At 48.8% G+C, this 13,719-nt stretch overlaps 1 protein-coding gene across 1 annotated transcript; it reads right to left on the reverse strand.

The window, feature by feature from the left end:
• Positions 1-5,961: 5,961 nt before the first annotated feature.
• Positions 5,962-7,775, reverse strand: LOC115078302 (olfactory receptor 1020-like). Its single transcript, XM_029581164.1, has one exon. It carries the CDS (start codon positions 7,759-7,761, stop codon positions 6,814-6,816), a length of 948 nt encoding a protein of 315 aa, XP_029437024.1. The 5' UTR covers positions 7,762-7,775; the 3' UTR covers positions 5,962-6,813.
• Positions 7,776-13,719: the final 5,944 nt, after the last annotated feature.

The raw sequence follows: 13,719 nt of genomic DNA on the forward strand, positions 1-13,719 counted from the left end.
AACACCCAGACACTATTTGGAACCAGCTCCCCATTAGTACCTAAAATCCAGCTCCTTGTCAGTACCTGTATCCAGCTTGAATCCAGCTCCAGGCATGATGTTCACCAGAAGGAAAGTCCTACTGGCCCCCAGAACCCAAGGGCTCAACCTGTGGGGGTAGGGCTGGTTAGGCAGGAGACCAGCTGAGCTCTAACCCTGCCTTCTATGTTTCTTCTGCAAGGATGCTCCCTGATTCCAGCCTGCCTGACCGTGGCATCTCACATGCAGTGATAATAGCAGTATCCCAATCCTGATGATCCTGGGAAGATGAGACGGATGTCTTATTCTGAAAAAAAATGTTCCCTTCCTGGAGAAGGAGGGTATATGACAAAATCCAGAGGTAAACAAGGGCAAGGACAAGTAAGCAATGACTCTGTTACCAAGTCAGCGCTGGAACTCAGTGTTTTACTTCAGCTGCAGACTTCCTCATTGGGTTTTGAAAAGTTAAAGGTTCAAATTGCCTTGTTATAAAACAGGACATAACACCACCATCCAGTATTCAACCCTTACATACCTATCGCCTGGGCATTAAATAGACTCATGCAAAGCTACTGTGCAAGCTTCGAAATGCTTCGGCTTCAAATGTAAATAACTAAAGATTGCTTGCTTTGTGTTCTGGCTAGAAAAATCACGTTTCTAAATCCATTTATTTTTCAGTCTCTTTGTGGGGATAACAATGGCATGCAGCCAGAGGGGTTTTCCCCCATTTTTAACCCCCCCCCCCCCCCTGCTTTCTAGGTGAATCAATGCAGTGATCTCCTTTAGCGTAAGAGTTAGCAACATTTTAGAGAGAGTACTCCCACGCCACATCATCTCCTCGCAACATGCTGAACTGTCAGGCAAGCACCAGGTGAAGGGAAAGAGAGAGGGGAAGGGACAGAGGGAGGGGGATGCCAGATCCCCGCCTCTTGTAGATTGTTTTTGAGCAATAAGCTATCCACCACCCGGAGATGAAAGAAAGTCGCTCTTAGTCTATGGCTGCTCACTCTTGTGTCTTGAACCCTCTATGAGGAGACCCAGCTGCCTGATCACCCTCCCCTGTGGAGCCTGCTTGCTTTTCCCCTTCATCCTTCCTTCTGTTGATTCCACCCCATCCCAAGCACCCTCTGTCCAGCCTTCTTGCCCCTCCCCACCTCCCTTCCTTGTGCAGCCTGTTACGCTTGGGCTCCGGACAGGAGTCGTGCACACCACCCAGCAGGGTGGCTCCAGGTGGAGAGAGACAGGAAGCTCGAACAGAGTCAGGTACCAGGCTGGGTCAGGGCAGGCAGCAAGAATCAGAGTCTGGGTTCAGGCTGGGTCAGGGCAGGCGGCAAGTGGCAGTGTCTAAGTACAGGCTGGGTCAGGGCAGGCGGCAAGTGGCAGTGTCAAGTACAGGCTGGGTCAGGGCAGGCGGCAGTCAGCAGTGTCTGGGTCCAGGCTGGGTCAGGGCACAGTAAGCAGGGCAGGGCAGGTCAGAAGGCCCGTAGGCCACACACACACACACGGAAGGCCCGTAGGCCACACACCAATAGCGGGGCAAGGCAGGTCAGAAGGCCCGTAGGCCACACACACACACACGGAAGGCCCGTAGGCCACACACCAATAGCGGGGCAAGGCAGGTCAGAAGGCCCGTAGGCCACACACACACACACGGAAGGCCCGTAGGCCACACACCAATAGCGGGGCAAGGCAGGTCAGAAGGCCCGTAGGCCACACACACACACACACGGAAGGCCCGTAGGCCACACACCAATAGCGGGGCAAGGCAGGTCAGAAGGCCCGTAGGCCACACACACACACACACGGAAGGCCCGTAGGCCAGGTATGGAAATCAAGGAAGAAGGCCAAAAGGCCGCACAAGGCAAGGCAAGGAAAGGAAAGGCCCGAAGGCCACGCAAGGCAAGGCAAGGCAAGGATAGGCCCGAAGGCCGCGCAAGGCAAGGCAAGGCAAGGATAGGCCCGAAGGCCGCGCAAGGCAAGGCAAGGCAAGGATAGGCCCGAAGGCCACGCAAGGCAAGGCAAGGATAGGCCCGAAGGCCACGCAAGGCAGGCTAGAGCAGGGAGCCCAGGTGAGCTCGATGCCGAAGCACCGAGGCAACTGTCAGGCAGGGTTAAGAGGGCACACCCAGAGCATAGAGTGGACATAGGAGATGGACTGGGCCTGTCAGGAAAGCCAGCCCTAGAGGGACCCCTGGTGGTGAGGCGGTAGCACAGCAGCCACCGCCGTAACAGTACCCCCCCCCTCAAGGCCTCCCCCTCCTCCTGGATCCCATCTGTGCAGGAGGTAATCAAGAATACCGGGAGACCACTCCGGGGGTGATGCGGCAGGGTCAACTCCTTCCCGAGGAAATAAGGCAGTCCATAACCCCACCTGGGACAAGGCGGCAGGGTTAGACCCCTCCTGGGGTAGCAGAGGCGGTGCAGATTTCCATAACCCCTCCTGGGGTGACAAGGGGAACACAAACCCCACCTGGGGCAGAGAAATAGTCCGTAACCCTTCTTGAGGCGATAGTAGGACCGGTCCGGACCCTTCCAAGGTCGGCATCAAGACCGGTACAGGCCCCTCCAGGGGCGGCAGCTGGGCCAGTACAGCAGGCTCGGATCCTACTCGGGCAATTGTAGCAGGCTCGGACCCCTCTCGGGGCGTTGTAGCAGGCTCGGACCCCTCTCGGGGCGATGAAGCAGGCTCGGACCCCTCTCGGGGCGTTGTAACAGGCTCGGACCCCTCTCGGGGCGATGAAGCAGGCTCGGACCCCTCTCGGGGCATTGTAGCAGGCTCGGACCCCTCTCGGAGCGATGAAGCAGGCTCGAACCCCTCTCGGGGCGTTGTAGCAGGCTCGGACCCCTCTCGGGGCGATGAAGCAGGCTCGGACCCCTCTCGGGGCATTGTAGCAGGCTCGGACCCCTCTCGGGGCGTTGTAGCAGGCTCGGACCCCTCTCGGGGCGATGAAGCAGGCTCGGACCCCTCTCGGGGCATTGTAGCAGGCTCGGACCCCTCTCGGGGCGATGAAGCAGGCTCGGACCCCTCTCGGGGCGTTGTAACAGGCTCGGGCCCCTCTCGGAGCGATGAAGCAGGCTCGAACCCCTCTCGGGGCGTTGTAGCAGGCTCGGACCCCTCTCGGGGCGATGAAGCAGGCTCGGACCCCTCTCGGGGCGATGAAGCAGGCTCGGACCCCTCTCGGGGCATTGTAGCAGGCTCGGACCCCTCTCGGGGCGTTGTAGCAGGCTCGGACCCCTCTCGGGGCGTTGTAGCAGGCTCGGACCCCTCTCGGGGCGATGAAGCAGGCTCGGACCCCTCTCGGGGCGATGAAGCAGGCTCGGACCCCTCTCGGGGCATTGTAGCAGGCTCGGACCCCTCTCAGGGCGTTGTAGCAGGCTCGGACCCCTCTCGGGGCGATGAAGCAGGCTCGGACCCCTCTCGGGGCGATGAAGCAGGCTCGGACCCCTCTCGGGGCGTTGTAACAGGCTCGGACCCCTCTCGGGGCGTTGTAACAGGCTCGGACCCCTCTCGGGGCGATGAAGCAGGCTCGAACCCCTCTCGGGGCGATGAAGCAGGCTCGGACCCCTCTCGGGGCGTCAGCAGGACCGGTATGGACCCCCCCAGGGGTGGCAGCAGGACCGGTATGGACCCCTCCCGGGGTGGCAGCAGGACCAGTTCAGCAGACTCCGATGGCTGACTCAGGAAGTCTGTCAGTAGGACTGGTTCGGACCCCTCTGAAGACGGCAGCAGGGCCGGTTCGGCAGGCTCAGATGGCAGAGTTAGAAAGTCTGTCAGCAGGGCTGGTGCGGACCCCTCCGAGGGCGGCAGCAGGGCCGGTTCAGCAGACTCAGGCTCTTCTCGGGGTAGTGCAGCAGGTTCAGATGGCAGAGTAGCATGGTTAAAGGTAGTGTGCATGGAAGACACAGATTGTACTGCCGTGGGCTTGATACCTCGAGCCAAAGTCTGATGCTCCTGATTTTGTTTCTGGAGGAGCAGTTTAGAGAAGGCACAGGCAGTTCGAGGACGTCTAGGGAAGGTGCTCGTTAGTGTCCACTTGGCAGCTGTGGGAAGCTGAGCCCTGCTAGAGTTAATCAGCTCTCTCCGTTGTAGAGAAACCTGTTCCCGAGGCTCTAGCACTGGTCTCACAGAAGCCTTCTTGGCCAGGTAAGTCCTGGGTTTTTCTACCCACAAACTGCCAGCAAAAATGTCTGTTTTAGTTGAGCCAGAAACAGAAAACTGGTTAGGAGAGCTGATAGCTTTTTCTAATTGCACAGCTGGTCCTAGAGCAGAACAACAGGGGCAGGGTTTGCCTGGAGGTAACAAACACGGGAGACAGGAGCATTTCCACCACCCTGGTTTAGGAGCCAGACAGTTCAAACACTCCTGATAGACAGAGACATTTTTCTTGTTGCAGTTATTGCATGACCAGTGTTCCTGACCAACAAGTTCACAGGCAAGACAGTTCTGATAGCTTGGATAATTCAAAGTCTGACAGGAATGGCAGGTATAAAACTTTAAAGAAGGAGGCATCTTGAATTAGTGAAAAGTTGACTCACCGGCAGGACACAGACCTATCTCTTCCCCTGGAAAATGTGATGGCTTCGGCATACTGTTACGCTTGGGCTCCGGACAGGAGTCGTGCACACCACCCAGCAGGGTGGCTCCAGGTGGAGAGAGACAGGAAGCTCGAACAGAGTCAGGTACCAGGCTGGGTCAGGGCAGGCAGCAAGAATCAGAGTCTGGGTTCAGGCTGGGTCAGGGCAGGCGGCAAGTGGCAGTGTCTAAGTACAGGCTGGGTCAGGGCAGGCGGCAAGTGGCAGTGTCAAGTACAGGCTGGGTCAGGGCAGGCGGCAGTCAGCAGTGTCTGGGTCCAGGCTGGGTCAGGGCACAGTAAGCAGGGCAGGGCAGGTCAGAAGGCCCGTAGGCCACACACACACACACGGAAGGCCCGTAGGCCACACACCAATAGCGGGGCAAGGCAGGTCAGAAGGCCCGTAGGCCACACACACACACACGGAAGGCCCGTAGGCCACACACCAATAGCGGGGCAAGGCAGGTCAGAAGGCCCGTAGGCCACACACACACACACGGAAGGCCCGTAGGCCACACACCAATAGCGGGGCAAGGCAGGTCAGAAGGCCCGTAGGCCACACACACACACACGGAAGGCCCGTAGGCCACACACCAATAGCGGGGCAAGGCAGGTCAGAAGGCCCGTAGGCCACACACACACACACGGAAGGCCCGTAGGCCACACACCAATAGCGGGGCAAGGCAGGTCAGAAGGCCCGTAGGCCACACACACACACACACGGAAGGCCCGTAGGCCAGGTATGGAAATCAAGGAAGAAGGCCAAAAGGCCGCACAAGGCAAGGCAAGGAAAGGAAAGGCCCGAAGGCCACGCAAGGCAAGGCAAGGCAAGGATAGGCCCGAAGGCCGCGCAAGGCAAGGCAAGGATAGGCCCGAAGGCCGCGCAAGGCAAGGCAAGGATAGGCCCGAAGGCCACGCAAGGCAAGGCAAGGATAGGCCCGAAGGCCACGCAAGGCAGGCTAGAGCAGGGAGCCCAGGTGAGCTCGATGCCGAAGCACCGAGGCAACTGTCAGGCAGGGTTAAGAGGGCACACCCAGAGCATAGAGTGGACATAGGAGATGGACTGGGCCTGTCAGGAAAGCCAGCCCTAGAGGGACCCCTGGTGGTGAGGCGGTAGCACAGCAGCCACCGCCGTAACACAGCCCTCCTTTGTCCTCCCCACCACCACCCTCGCCTGTGCAGACTCCACTCCCCCATCACTCTTCCTCATACTCTTCTTTGCCTCTGTGACCACCCTTCACTTTGTAGCTACAATTCTCTACTCACCACATAAGTTATAGCCACTGAGGAAGGCACTTAGTTTGTCGATAAGCAGCCAATGTAAGAATTAATTTTCTGCAAAAATTGAAAATAATTTTTTCTTTTGTTCTCTATGAAAATGAAACTTTTATTTTGCTTTGCATTTAGATTAAAGATGACTTTCTCTTCAGCTATTATAACAAGTAGTTCAGCATCAAAACTGTATAGCACATTTACACATAACAACATGATACCAAATTGATCAATGTATAGGTTGAGAGACATAGCACTTTAATAGTGTATAAGAATTCTTCATCTACCATATCTTTTTGGTTCATGAGGTGCAGCAACTAGAATTATCCCATTTCTCTAACATTTAAATGCAGGAGTCTGAAAGTCTTATCTTGGAAAAAAGTAGCATTAATCTGAGGCAACCGAGTGAGACCAAATACTTTAGAGAGAAAAGTGTATTTTCCTGGTGAGATCTTTGGGGAGACAGTTTCAGTGATCCCAGTTAGGCTGGGAGAGGATAAACGAAGTGAAAATAATGTGAAAGCCTGTTGTTTGGTTCATAGCTGAATAATAATTACAGATAGGGAAGGGCATTTTTCTGTTTGCTATGTAGAATAAGAAAATGCAGGACTACATTCTATAGAACCCTTCTGAGCTTTCTCTGATAAATCATGAGAGCTTAAATTGTGCAAATGTCAGTGAGTGTACTTCTGTTTCTGACTTATGAATCATCAAACAAGACTAGGTCACAAGGGGCAATCTCTCACACTAACCCTTCCATTTGAAAAATAAAAATAATAGCTCAAAGGTTCATGCCTATATATAATATCAAGGTTATAAAAAGGCAAAACAAATAAATAAATAAAACTCTCAACGGTGTGCCGTAAATAGGGTACCATATTATGAGACAATAGTTACAGTCCTTGAACCAAAAGATCATGGTTTTATTAATTTGTTACCCCCTACAGAAAAACTAGATGCAGAATTCTAAATATTGCCTTCTGTTTATTACTTTTTTAGCTGCAGATTTGACCTCATTGTTCCTCAGGCTATATATCAAAGGGTTTAACATGGGGATCAAAACACTATAAACCAAAGACAGCACTTTGCCCTGATCCTGAGAATACATTGAGGTGGGCTTCACATAGGTAAAGATAGAGGTCCCAAAGAGTAAAGACACTGCAGTGAAGTGGGAGGCACAGGTCGAGAAGGCCTTGTGTCTCCCCTCGCTTGAACAGATCTTCAGTATGGCAGAAATAATGTAAATGTAAGATGCAACAACAATTAGGAGACTACCAACTGCCAATATGGCTGGGAAGATGAACAGCAGAATTTCATTAACTCTTTTATCAGAGCAGGAGAGCTTTAACAGTGGTGGGATATCACAGAAGAAATGGTAGATCTTGTTGGAACCACAGAAGGTCAATCGAAAGGTGGCCACGGCATGGATGGCCCCATGCAGAAAACCACCGACGTATGATGATGCCACCAGCTGCAGGCACAATCTCTTGTTTACAATAACTGCATAGAGGAATGGGTTGCATATGGCCACGTAGCGATCATAGGCCATTGCCGCGAGGAGGAGTAATTCCGAGGTCCCAAACGCAACTGTGGAAAACATCTGTACAGCGCAACCATAGAAAGAAATAGACTTTTTTTCTGACAAGAGACCATCCAGCAGGCTGGGGGTGACAGAAGAAGAGAAACCGATATCTATGAAAGACAGATTTCCCAGGAAAACATACATAGCAGATCGCAGTTGTGGATCGGTCCTCGTTAATACAATAATGCTTATATTACCCACCAGGGTTATGAAGTATACAGCAGTAAAGAACATGAAGAGAAAAGCCTTAAGCTCTGGCAGATCTGTAAGTCCCAGGAGAATGAATTCTGTGACCATAGTCTGATTTCCCAGGTCCATGTCCTTGATAAGGGCTATCTGCATGAGAGAAATCAAACCATAAACGCCTCGGAGATAAACAGAGGAAATGCACATTCATATGCTGTACAACCTTTGTATATAGAGGTTTTAAATGCAGTTTAAATGTAGCAATTTCTTTTCATTCTGCCATATTTAATTCTCATTTTGTTTATCATAGAGAAAAATAACAGTCTGTGGTGGGATTTCAAATCACAAACTAATACCTTCTCAAGTATTAACAGACTGCAAGCAAGCTCCTGTCCTGAGGTCACAGCCGTACGTTGGTGGACAGGATGTCTAACAACCTAAGAGTCATTTCCAAGAATGACAAATGTCATCAATTTATAATTTACCATTTTCACTAGTCTGTAGCCTTAAAGTTTCACTTGTGCATTTAGATTTCCAAAATGCAGAATAGGTTAAACCAGAGTACTGGTCCAGGGTTCAGCGTCTCCTCCTCTCTTAGGCTGTCAGTTGAAATACAGCTTGAATCAATAGTGAATAAAAGTCCCTGCCATGTAAATACTGCTTACTGATGTATGTGGAAGGAGCTAGCGGTTTTATTTACTTCAGTTCCCATTGGATAGGAATCACCATCACTGTGTGTGTGTGTGTGTGTGTGTGTGTGTGTATGTAGGTGTGTGCCTCTGCAGTGGATAACTGAAGGACATCATTTTCCAGTGGTGTCGATCACTCACGTATTTATTTATGTATTGACTTGAAAATTTCTATTCCGCTGCTTCAGGATTACAAATCTGTTCAGCGCGGATTGCATGTGACACACTTACTGTAAAGCATATCCCTCCTATAATTACAACATTAAAGTACATTCTTAAATATGGAAAATTAGTAGACAGACCTTCCTCCTCTATGTAGACAGGCTCTTTATTGCTCAGGTGCTATTCTCTGCTGTTTCCCTGCATAGTTCAATGCACACAGATCATATATAATTATTCAGATGCAGAAAGGTACATTCACCTGCAGGATTACCATCACTGGTGCCAAGAAGCCATGACCAGGAAATGTCTAAATTCTTATAGTGAAGAGTTAGAATGGTTGGAAATCATTCAGAACTTCAAGTCGTCATGACAGGTAACAGATTCCAACTGAGCTGTAAAGTGTTTTGCCCTGTACTGCATATCTGGCTTAAATAGGTTATTTTCTTCTTCCCTGACTCCATGGGACAAAATCCCAGAGGCAGAGAGGGTGGTAACCCAAACGTTATTGTTCTGGAAATAAGCTGTACCAGGAGGCATTCAGCTGTATTCTCAGAGTGGAGGAGTAGCCTAAAGGTTAGAGCAGCAGACTATGTGCCAGGGGAAGCCAGAGTTCAAATCCCATTCTTACTCCTTATAACCTGGGGCAGGTCACTTTACTCTCCCTTGTTTCAGGAATAAAATTAGTGCATAAGCCCTCTGTGGATAGGGAAATACCTTTACTACCTGAATGTTATTTATTTTGACCTTCCAAAAAATGCAGAATGTAAAAAGTTACAATAAATAAAATGTACATAAATCATGTGCTTTGCTATCTCAAGCCGGCTTGGAAGGATGAAAAGCTTACTGCATGTTTGCTTTTCCCATCTACGCATTTCTGGCTGCAGATGTTTAATAGATGATCCCAGCCCATCACATGAATTTCTCTGGCGGCAGAGGCTTTGCCAGCTCCTTTCCTAGCCCCACAACATCTGGTCTTCCCCAATGATCCGCTGCCCCCCTGCCTATCCAGGTACTAGCCTGGACTGATTGCACTTTGTTTGAGATTTAACAAATTCGGGCTTCGCCAGGCCAGTGTTACGTGGATGAGGACCGCATACCCAGGGTAAATCACAGTGGATTGGCCACTGTTGGAAACAGGATGCTGGGCTTGATGGACCCTTGGTCTGACCCAGTTTGGCAGGTTCTTATGTTCTTAAGAGGCCAACACTTTATTTTTTATGCAAATGCAAAGATTAGTCAATTTCTTTGTGGTTCTCTCAAGAAGTCAATAAAAATTCCCTTAAAATAGACAGAAAGGGAGTTGAAATTATGAAAAGAGAGATGATGTCCCAGTACTCCTTACAAAACTGCAAATGATTCTGTTAGTATGAACCATGTATGTAGACGTCAATGTCCTGTGAGATAGCAACAAAGGAAAAAAGAAGGACATTAATTTGTATCATGCGGGGGAAAGAAGTGAAGTGTAGAGAAGTATACAGCACTGTAAAGAAACAAACATGTGACTTAGGGTGTGCAGCCCACAAAATGTTCTTTCTTTTTTTTTTTGGGGGGGGGGGGGGGAGTGATTGTTTCTAGGTTTTGTGTCGTTAATGTTTATTTCTGTTCTGTTCCTTTACTGAACCAAAATAAACACAAGTGCATCCCCACTATAAAAACAAAGAAACCAGGACCCCCTTCCCTACGACCCTCCTGCCCTTCCCTTCCTTGAAAAGTTGTCCGGGCCCAGGAATTACCCCATTTACTCTTTCCATGGGGGGGCCCTAATCAGTAAAAGGGGGCAGGAGGCCCCAAAGTCAGTTCCCATAGTAACGTTTCAGGACTCCAGCATCCACTCAACAACGCCTGACACAGACAGCTTCTCAGACAACCCCACACGCAGACAACGTTTCAGGACTCCAGCATCCACTCAACAACGCCTGACTCAACTACTCGACAACTGACTCATCCACTCAACAACTCTTGTCTCAGACAGCCTCTCAGACAACCCCACACGCAGACAACCTTTCAGGACTTCAGCATCCACGCAACAACGCCTGACTCAGACAAACAAACTCCTCAGACAACCCCACCATCTTCGCAAATGATGCCAACATTCAATACAAATCAAGCTTCCAATATGCATCCTACCTTCCCAATCCCAATCCTATATCACTGCCTCTCTCAGAAAAGAACACCAACCAGTCAAACATACCATCGTAACCTAAAATCTCTCACACCAATCCTAATCACTCCGATAACCCAGCTCCTAGGACTTACTCTATTTACCCTATCACTATTCAATGCGCAATCCTTAACCAAAAAATCACTAATCCTCAACGACTACCTCAATGACTCTAAGCCGGACATCTGCGCAATAACGGAAACCTGGCTGAAACCCTCAGACACCGCAATAATAAACCAACTTCCAACGCAAACGTACGACATATTCTCTCTTCCCAGACTGAAAAAGAGGGGAGGAGGAATCCTCCTTGCAACTAAAAAAGACCTCAGGTTCTCACACCATCCGGTCCACTCCGACACCAAGCTTGAAATCGGCTTCTTCACATCACACCAACTTCAAATCCTTCTCATCTATGCCCCCCCAGGACTATTAGAATCTGATGTCTCACCCTTCATCGAAATAACCACTACACTCATCAACCTAGACACTCCAGCAATAATATTAGGAGATTTCAATCTCCATATAGACAACCCTTCTCCCTCACCAAGCTGCCAAACACTGCTCCTAGCCCTCTCAGCGATGGGCTTCACCCAAACGGTCAACAGTCCTACACATAAAGCAGGTCATATGCTGGACCTGATCTTTATCAACAAAGGCATAAATCGTCCTCCCCGCCAAAAAATCTGAAGGTACCTTGGTCAGATCATTCCATGATCTCCACATCATTTCAGCTAGAAAATTCGAGTGCCCCTAATACCCCATCACCTTCCTTTCTCTACAGGAAAGCTTGCCAATCTGATGAACTCACCAAACAATTAACCAATCACCTCACAGATATAGTCCTCTCAGATCCCAACACGGCCCTACGCTCCTGGAATGCAATCACAGAAAACATAGCCAACAAACTTTGCCCTCTAACAACTAAAAAATCACACCCAAACTCCTCCAAAAAACAACCATGGTTCACTAACGAACTCAGAAGGCTCAAACAAAATTTAAGACAAAAGGAATCCAACTGGAGAAAAACCCCAAACGCCAACACACTCTCAACTTACAAATTCACACTTCATCAGTACAAGGCCTCCACATACAAATCAAAGAGAGACTTTTATGCTTCTAAAATCCACAACTTGGTCTTCGACGCCAAAGCCCTATTCAACTATGTATCCACCCTCACCCAAATACCCTCTCCAGAGTGCCCTAGTAACCAAGCTCAATCTAAAGCTGAAGAACTTGCACTATTTTTTCAAAATAAAATCACGAATCTTCTGACTCAACTTCCTTCCAAAATCGCCCCCCTTCCATCATCTCTACTGCCTCCCATCAAAAACAATCACCTCGTATTCTTTGAACCTACCACAGCTGCCGAAATCCAAACTATCCTTAGAAGAATGAAACCTTCTTCGCACCCAGCGGACCATATCCCTACCAAACTTCTTCTTTCAATCCCAGACACTATATCCAAAACACTGGCAGACATCATCAACTGTTCACTCTCTCAAGGTGCCTTCCCTGAAGACCTCAAACAGGCCTCTCTCAAACCACTCTTAAAAAAACCAAACTTGGAACCAAATGACCCTAACAATTACCGACCTATAGCCAATCTTCCTTTCATTGCCAAGATTATGGAAAGGCTGGTGAATTCCCAATTATCAGACTACATTGAAGATAACAAACTGCTATACGCCTCGCAATATGGATTCCGCAAGAACCTAGGCACAGAATCCCTCCTCACCTCCCTCACAGACCTCCTTACTCTTGGCATAGACAAAGGACAATCCTTCATATTGGTCCTTCTAGATCTTTCAGCAGCCTTTGATACCGTCAATCATTCTATTCTCTTAAACCAATTATCTACAATAGGAATTTCTGGATTGGCGCTCTCCTGGTTCAAATCGTTTCTCACTAACAGAGGTTATAAAGTTAAAATCCAAAATAAAGAATCATCACGTTTCGACTCGACCATTGGAGTCCCTCAAGGCTCCTCTTTATCCCCTACACTCTTTAACATTTACCTCATGCCTCTTTGTCAACTCCTCACCAACCTCAACTTAAATCACTTTCTTTATGCAGACGACATACAAATACTGATCCCCATCAAAGAATCTTACTCAAAAACACTTGATTTCTGGGAGTCCTGTCATCAAGAAATCAAAACCTCCTCAACAGCCTAAATCTGGTTCTTAACTCCAATAAAACAGAACTATTACTCATTTCTCCGGAGAACAACAATCCTTCAACTTGTCTTCCAACCAACCTACAAACTACTCAAGTAAGAGATCTAGGTGTTCTAATTGACAATAAACTAAACTTCAAAGCCCACATAAACAAAACAACCAAAGACTGCTTCTATAAGCTGCATGTTTTAAAAAGGATAAGACCCCTCTTCCACACCAAAGACTTCAGAACCATCCTCCAAGCTCTCATATTCTCCAAATTAGACTATTGTAACTCTACGTTACTTGGCCTCCCCTCCTCCTACACCAAACCGCTCCAAATGGTCCAAAATGCAGCAGCCAGACTACTAACTAACACCAGGAAGAGAGACCATATCTCCCCAGTCCTAAAAGACCTCCACTGGTTACCAATTCATTTCAGAGTAATTTACAAATCTATCACCTTAATATACAAAATCATTCACCATCACACTACAATTGACCTACAAATTCCTTTACGTCCACACATATCCACAAGACCGACCAGAGAAGCTTACAAAGGATGCCTCATTGTTCCACCTACCAAAACCACTAACCACAGTACCTTAAGACACCGAGCCTTCTCCACAGCAGGCCCACAATTATGGAACACTATCCCACCAGATCTCAGAAATGAGCCATGCCTCCTAACTTTTAGGAAAAGACTTAAGACATGGCTGTTTAGGCAAGCCTTCCCGAACTCCACTTAACACGCCAACCATTAAAGACTCCACTCAGCAACTATATATTTCGGATTATGTATATATACTGTACTATTGTATATAATTAACCTCCTCTTTCTCTCTCTATTTTTCCTCCTCCCAGTTTACAGCCCCTGTTAATTGTAACTGCATCTCTTCATCACGTTTAGTTATGTTCTTGG

The sequence above is a fragment of the Rhinatrema bivittatum genome, chromosome 16, assembly GCF_901001135.1.
Source record: "Rhinatrema bivittatum chromosome 16, aRhiBiv1.1, whole genome shotgun sequence".
Taxonomy (NCBI): Eukaryota; Metazoa; Chordata; class Amphibia; order Gymnophiona; family Rhinatrematidae; genus Rhinatrema; species Rhinatrema bivittatum.